Here is an 8,272-nt window from a genome sequence, read left to right on the forward strand (position 1 = left end):
CCCTCCCACCATCGCTTCCTTTTTCTCTGTGTGTGTATTCATCTCACAGGGGAACACACTTCTGCTCTTGCCGAATAAAGCTGCTTACAAGTGGGAAATTCCCATTTCCTTGGAATGCCATGGACACCATCATTTAAGCCACCTCCGGGGCAACCCGTCCGGTGGTTTACTGTTTTGTTGTAGCACATATTATAAAGAATCACTCCTGATAGGAGTGCCATATTGCTGGCAGCATTTGCTGGGCAGCAAAGAATCCTTTCTAAGTTTGTCATTTTGAAGAAGGCTTCACAGAAATAAGGTTTCTTTATTTTAGGAGCTCACTGCTTTGAGGAAGTTGACCTACTATTCTAATTCCTTGATAAGTAGCTAGACTTCCCTCATCTCAATTATGGATGAAAATAAATCCCATTTAAAGGCTAATGACAAGAAAATCTGCAGTTAATAGTATCTTACAAAGTGCACAAACCTAAGCTCATGTTCAACAGTACCGCAGGCTCAGGCTCTGACAGAGCAGCTGGCTCCACATGCGTGTAAGGAGCGCCCTCTCCTGAAATGGCACCTGCATGTCTTCAGAAAAACCAGACTCCTCCATGAACGGTGCGTAGTAGGGCAGAACTTCCCACGGATGGAGATGCAGATTGAACAGAATTGAGAGTCTGAAAATAAACCCTTACATCTAAGGCCAGTCGATTTTTTTTTAAGCCAGAAAAGCAAATATTTTTACACAAGAGCTGTTTGAGTCCTACGTATTTTAAGCTAATATTACATAAGTAGCAATTGTTCTTCTGAAAGTTCCTCAGATAATGAATGGTTTAAGTAACATAATTTCCTTTCCCACCTATACACATCACCATAATATAGATATACATAACGAGCCTCGTTTAGACAGGTAAACTGTACTTCATTTTACAGGTGCAAAGTCAGATGGAAATTATAGACTTAAAATCATCTCTAAACTGATGAGCCGGATAAAAAATATATAGTGACAGCAGGCTATCACATGTGGTTCTCTTACCATAAAAACCCATCCCCTGGCGTGGTGTTCATATTGAGGTATGCATTAGTGTACTCAAAGCCTTCCCAGAGAGTAAACATGATACTTTTAAGGGAAAGACCTTCCATAGTCCCAACTTACATATATACCTTTTACTAAACCTGAGTTGTGGCAGGATGTACATGCAGTTGTGGTGATGGTCTCCTTTCTCGCCCCTTCCTCTTTGTAAGAAAAAAGAAAATGACTGAAGTAAAAGTCACATGACATTAAGCAAGCAGCTTCTCATTTCCCCCTCCCCCTAACCCGAGACAACACCACTCTACTTTCTATAGCAATCGATTTATCTATTCCGGACAATTCATGTAAATAATATCATGGTTCAACTCCTGTGGAAAAAAGTTTGGCTGAACCATTTTACATTTTCACCAGCCATGTATGAGGATTCCAGTTTCTCCACATCCTGGCCAGCTTATTTTCCTTTTTTTTTTTCTTTTTTTCCCCCTGAAACTTTGTACCCTTTGACTAACACCTTCCCCGTGTCCCTTTCTCCTCAGTCCCTGGTAACCACTATTCTACTCGCTGATTGTATGAATCTGACTATTTTGGATTCCTCATAAAAGTGGGATTATGCTTTCTCTGTCCTTTCTCCAGACACCAGGATAATGTCTTCCAGGTCCATCCATGTTGTTGCAAATGGCAGGATTTCCTCTTTTTTATAAGGCTGAATGATATTCCATTGTATGTATTACCACATTTCATTATCCACTTATCCATCGATGGACACTTGGGTTTCTATATCGTGGCTGTTGAGACTAATGCTGCAATGAACATATAAGTGCAGATAGCTCTTCGAGATCCTGATTTCATTTCTTTTGGGTGTGTACCCAGATGTGGGATTGCCGGATCAAATGATAGTACTATTTTTCACTTTTTGAGGATCCTCCATACTGTTTTTCATAGATCCTGTTGAGTTGTAGGATTTCCTTACATATTTTGGATATTGACCCCCTATCAGGTACATGATTTGCAAATATTTTCTCTCATTTTGTGAGTTGTCTTGTCATTGTGTGGATTGTTTCCTTTGCTGTCCAGAAGATTGTTAGTACGATATAGTCCCACTTGTCTATTCTTGCTTTTTTGCCTATGCTTTGGTATCATTTCCAAGAAATCATTGCCAAGTCTAATGTCAAGAAAGTTTTTTCCTGTGTTTTCTTCTGAAAGTTTTGTTTCTGGTTTTATGTTTTTGGATTTTTTAATTGTAGCCATCCTAGTGGTGAGAAATGGAACCCCACTGTAGTTTTAATTTGCATTTTTCTGATGACTTAAGATATCTTTATACATCGGGGATGCTCAACTTTTATCAGATATGATTTACAAATATTTTATCTCATTTTGTAGGTTCCTTTCAGTTTCTTGAAAATGTACATAGATGCACAGAGGTTTTTAATTTTGATGGAGTTTATCTTTTTTCTTCCATTGCTCATGCTTTTGGTGCCATCTCTAAAAATATGTTGCCAAATCAAAGGTCATGAAGACTTTCCCCTTTGATTTTTTCTGAGAGTTTTATGGTTTTAGTTCTTACATTTAGGTCTTTGATCCATCTTGGGGTAATTTTAGTATATGGCGTGAGATAGGGGTCCAACTTCATTCTTTCTTTAAATTTTATTTTTTAGCATTTTATTTTATTATTAGTTTCAAGTATACAGTGCATTGGTAAGACATTTATATAGCTTATAAAACGATGCCCCTGATTGCTCTTTCTCTCCTCTGGCTCTCCATCTAGCCATTACATTACTGCTAACTGCATTCCCTATGCTGTGCTCCCCATTCCCCTGACCATCTGTGAACAACTTCTTTATTTGTACTTCTATTTGTACTTCTTTAACTCTTCTTTAACCCTTCACCCCATTCTCCCAGCTCCCCAACCCTCCACCTTTGGTCATCGCTAGATTGTCCTCTATATTTGTGAGTCTGTTTTTGATGAGTTTGTTCTTTTTGTTCCTTAGATTCTGCATATAAGTGAAATCGTATGGTATTTATCTTTCTCCGTCTTATTTCACTCAGCATAATAACCTCTAGTTCCATCCATGTCATTGCAAATGGTAAGATTTCATTTTTTAATGGCTGAGTAATATTGCATTGTATATATGAAGCATAACTTCTTTATCCAATCGTTTGTTGATGGGCATTTAGGTTGCTTCCATAGCTTGGCTGTTGTAAATTGTGCTGCCATGAACATTGGGGTGCATAGACTTTTATGAATGATTGCTTTGGTTTTCTTTGGTTAAATACCCAGAAGTGGAATTGCTGGGTCAAAACGTATATCCATTTTAAATTTTTTGAGAAACCTCCAGACTGTTTTCCATAGTGGCTGCACCGATTTGCAATCCCACCAACAGTGTATGTGCAACCATTGTGATAATGCAGTGTAGAAAGTATAGTCTTTTCAATAAATTAAGTTGCAACAGTTGGATAGCCATATGCCAAACAGTTGATAACCCTAAGCTGTAACATGAATTCCAACCCTCATTTCACACCTTATTACAAAAATCAACTCAAAGTGGATCATAGACCTATTGTACATAGGGTGCATATGTCTTTTCAAATTAATGTTTTGGGTTTCTTTGGATAAATACTCAGAAATGGAATTGCTGGGCCATGTGGTGGTTCTATTTTTAATTTTTCGAGGAATCTCCACACTGTTTTCTATAGTGGCTGCACCAATTTACAATGCAACTAATAGTGCACGAGTGTTTCCTTTCTCCACATCCTCCCCAACACACACGGTTTTTGATTTATTGATGATGGCCATTCTGACAGGTGTGAAGTGACAGCTCATTGTGGTTTTAATTTGCATTTCTTTGATAATTAGTAGCTTTGAGCATTTTTCATGTGTCTATTGGCCATCTGTATTTCATTTTTGGAGAAATATCTATTTAGGTCTTCTGCCCATTTTTTAATTGGATTGTTTTTGTTGTTGTTGTCGTCGTGTGAATTCTTTATAAATTTTGTATATTAACCTCTCATCAGATGTATCATAAGCGAATAGCTCCTCACATTCAGTAGGCTTTTTGTTTCGTTGATGGTTTCTTTTTGCTGTGCAAAAACTTTTTAGCTTGATGTAGTCCCATTTGTTTATTTCTGGTTTCCCTTGCCTGAAGAGATATGTCTGAAAAGAAATTACTATTAGCAATATTAGAGAGTTTACTGCCTATGTTTTCTTCTAGAAGTTTTATGGTTCCGGATCTTACATTTAAGTCTTTAATACATTTTGAGTCTATTCTTGTATGTGATGTAAGAAAGTGGTCCAGTTGAGTGTTTTGATTATGAAATGATGTCAAAAGATTTTTATACATCTGTTGAAATGATCATGCTTTATTTCTTCCTTCGTTCTATTAATATTGGATATTACAGTGATTGAATTTTCTTATATTGAACTACCCTTGCATTCCTGGAATAAATTCCACTTGGTCATGTTCTATAACCTTAATATGCTGCTGAATATGATTTCCTAGTATTTTGTTGAAGATTATGCATTTATATTAAAAGGGTTATAAGTCTGTAGTTACCTTGTGGTGGATACGTCTGGTTTTAGTATTAAGGTACTGTCGGCCTCGTGGAATGAGTTAGGAAGTCTTCCATACTCTTCTGTTTTTTGGAAGAGTATCAGAAGAATTGGTATTAATTTTTCTTTAAACATTTGGTAGAAATTACCAACGAAGCCTTGTGGTTTTCTTTGTCGGATGTTTTTAAATTATTGATTCAATCTCTTGTTACAGATCTAGTCGGATTTTCTGTTTCAAATAAGTTTTGGCAGTTTGTATCTTGATAGGAATTTGTCCATTTCATTTAGGTTATCTAATTTATTATAATTTTCCATAGTATTCCATAATAATCTTTTCCATTTCCATCAGCTTGGTAGTAATATGCTCTTTGTCATTCCCGAATTTAGTAATTTAGGTCCTTTCGTCTTAGTCAGTCTGCTGATAGGTTGCCAATTTTGTTGAAAGAATCAACTTTTTGGTTTTGTTGACTTTTATTTTCATATTCTGTTTCATTTCTGCTATACTCTTAATTTATTTTGCTTGGTTTAGGTTTAGTTTCTTCCTTTTCCTGGTTTCTTAATATGAAAGTTAGGCTTTTGATTTGAGATCTTTTTTTTTTTTTTTTAATGTAGAAGTTTACAGCTTGAAATATCCCCCAGAGCACTGCTTTCACAGCAACACTTGAATTTTGGTATGTTATGCTTTCATTTTCATTCATCTCAAAGTGTTTTTTAATTTTTCTTGTGATTTCTTCTTTGATATATTGGTTTTTAGGAATGCGTTTTTGAATTTTTACATAATTGTGAATTTTCAAAATGCCTTTCTGTTAATGACTTCTGTTTTCATTCCACTATGCTCAGAGAATGGAATTTGTATGAGTTCAGTCTTTTTAAATATATTGAGATTTGTTTTGTAGCCTAGCATATGGTCTATCCTGGAGAATGTTCCATGTATACTTGAATAGAATGTGTTTTCTATTCAAGATGTGTGTTCTATAGGTGTCTGGTAGCTCTAGTCAGTTTATAGTGTTGTTCAAGTCTTATATTTCCTTTTTGGTTTTCTGTGATTGAAAGAATGGTATTGAAATCACCAGCATTCCTATCAAATTGTATATTTTTCCCTTAAATTTTGTCATTTTTTGTTTCATGTATTTTGGGACTTTGTTGTTAGGTAGATATATGTTTAAAATTTATATTTTCCTGCTGGACTTATACTTTTGTCATTGTAAAATGTCACTCTTTGACTCTCGGAACAATTTTTCTCTTAAAGTCTATTTTACCTGTCAGCAGTATAGCTACTCCAGCTCTCTTACAATTGTTATTTGAATACTATAGGTGTATGTATCCATTTACTTTCAATTTCTATTTTTACTTTTTTTTTTCCTGAATAGTCAGTGATTATTAAGTGATTTCTGTATATTAAACTAAACCCATTTCATCTCTGCTTTTCTCATTACTTAAATTTTCTTTCCCTCTACTACTTCCAATAGTAGTAACAGTTAAGCATCGTCTTCGTGTTTAAGAGAAAAAAGAAACTCTTGGGAAACTTGTACATGGCATGCCATGTAATTGATGGGAAAGAGGTTCACATTTTTAGAGGAATCTGGTTGAGCCGAAATACCTAATATTTACGGTAGTTACCACACTGATATAAAATACTTTCTTGGTGTTTATAAGACATTCTCATATCCTACCGGGAACATAGCCTGCATCCATCCCTGGGCAGTCGTGTCTGTGAGTATGCTGCCAGGTTGATAGTGGTGGAATCCAAAACTTGAGCTCTCAAGGGTCACGCTCAAGCTCTGGAACTCACTGGACTGCGTGGTCATCTCCAGCAGATATGGGCGGAAGCCTCAGCTCCAGTAATCACCCCCCACACACACATGTAGGGCCACATCTGCCTCATCACCCATCCACTGAAGAGACATAAGCAGAACTCATCACATTTAAACCTTCTACATCTCTTTGTCATCCTTCTCTAAATGATTCTTCAGAGGCCTTGGGGTTCCTCGGGGTCTAAGACAAGGGTACTGTCCTCAAGATGCGACTTCCCGGAGCCACAAAGTGGCTGCTGTATTTCATTACTAAACATGCTTCCTTTGCTTCTTCTCTGCCCCTTTTAGAGAAATGGGACTACACCACCACCACAACCAAGAGGCCGGGAACGACCAGAGCTCCGGCAAAGCCTGCAGGTAACACGCTGCTCTGAGGAGGGCAGTGAGGAAAGGCCCGTGAGCTCCCTCTGGGGCAGGCAGTGGCCAAGCGAGCTACCTGTAGTGTAACCAGTTGATATTCTCTTTTTTTGAAGGGAGTGATTTTGACTTGTCTGATGCCTGGGATAATCCAAATGACCGATTTGATGGCCACAGGAAACCGAGTGCCAGAGGAGGAGGTAAGTTGTAGCTTGTGGAAAGCACTGGCCAGCACCATGGCCCGCCGGGCGGGTTGTAGCCCATTAACTGCAATAGCCCCCAGCATAATAACCTCTTGGTCCATCCATGTCTTTGTAAATGATAGGATTTCATTTTTTTAATGGCTGGGTAATATTTCATTGTATATATGAACCATAACTTCTTTATCTAGTCGTTCGTTGATGGGCATTTAGGTTGCTTCCATAGCTTGGCTATTGTAAATTGTGCTGCCGTGAACATTGGGGTGCATAGATCTTTAAAAATTTTTGCTTTGGTTTTCTTTCGATAAACTCCCAGAAGTGCAATTGCTGGATCAAAAGGTAGATCTACTTGTGGTTTATTGACAATAGCCATTCTGACAGGTGTCACATGATGTCTCAATGTGGCTTTTAATTTGCCTTTCTCTGATTAGTGACCTTGAGCATCTTATCTTTTCTCTATTGGCCATCTGTATTTCCTCTTTGGAGAAGTATCTGTTCAGGTCTTCTGCCCATTATTTAATTGGATTGTTTGTTCTTTTGTTGTTGAGTTGTATGAGTTCTTTATATATTTTTGGATATTAACCTCTTATCAGATGTATCATTAGCAAATATCTTCTCCCAAACAATTGGTTGTCTTTTTGTTGTTGTTGTTGTTTCCTTTGCTGTACAAAAACTTTTTAGTTTGATGTAGTACCATTTGTTTATTTTTTCTTTTGTTTCCCTTGCCTGAGGAGATATATCTGAAAAGAAATTCCTGTTAGTAATATTAGAAAGTTTACTGCCTAAACATCTGCTATTTTTTTCAGAATGGGCTCAGGAACAGAAGGACCTGGGCTCCTGGGGTGACTATTTCTCAATAATTGTGCTGAGTGAGGCTAGGTCAATTCCTTCTTCATGAATTCTGCCATATTCAGACACTTGGCTCTCTGGATTATTAAAATAGCTTCCTAATTGGTTTTTTAGCTGTCTAACACAAGCTCCTCTGATCCATCTTCCAGACAGCCCTTGGGGTGCTTTTCCTAAAAGGCAAATCTGATGATGTCACTTTCTTGCTTAAAATCCTTCAGTGACTGCCCATTGTCTGCCTCCTTCTCTTTAACAAGGCCCCTCACAGTGCAGCCCTGCCAGGGCAGATGTTTCAGAAGGTTCTGAATTTGAAATGTTCAGACTCCCCACCTTCAGATCCTAGAAATATGTTTCTTTGGCCATTTCGTATTCAGTTTTGTAAAGAGGGTCCCTCAAGTTATAAAAGTTCCAGGCTCCATAAAACCCAACTCCACACTGTGGGCCCCGCCATCTCTCCAACCTCATTTTATGGCAGTTTCTCTCTCTCTCTCTCTCT

The 8,272-nt window shown here is 37.5% G+C and overlaps 1 protein-coding gene across 1 annotated transcript in view; it reads left to right on the forward strand.

Annotated features, from left to right (window-relative positions):
• CD99L2 (CD99 molecule like 2) overlaps positions 1-8,272 on the forward strand; it is a 58,781-nt gene that overhangs the window by 17,280 nt on the left and 33,229 nt on the right. The window contains exons 4-5 of the mRNA XM_015595459.1: positions 6,662-6,730; positions 6,847-6,930. Coding sequence (XP_015450945.1) covers positions 6,662-6,730; positions 6,847-6,930 — 153 coding nt within the window. The remainder of the gene's footprint in view (positions 1-6,661; positions 6,731-6,846; positions 6,931-8,272) is intronic.

This window comes from Pteropus alecto, unplaced genomic scaffold (genome assembly GCF_000325575.1).
Source record: "Pteropus alecto unplaced genomic scaffold, ASM32557v1 scaffold341, whole genome shotgun sequence".
NCBI lineage: Eukaryota > Metazoa > Chordata > Mammalia > Chiroptera > Pteropodidae > Pteropus > Pteropus alecto.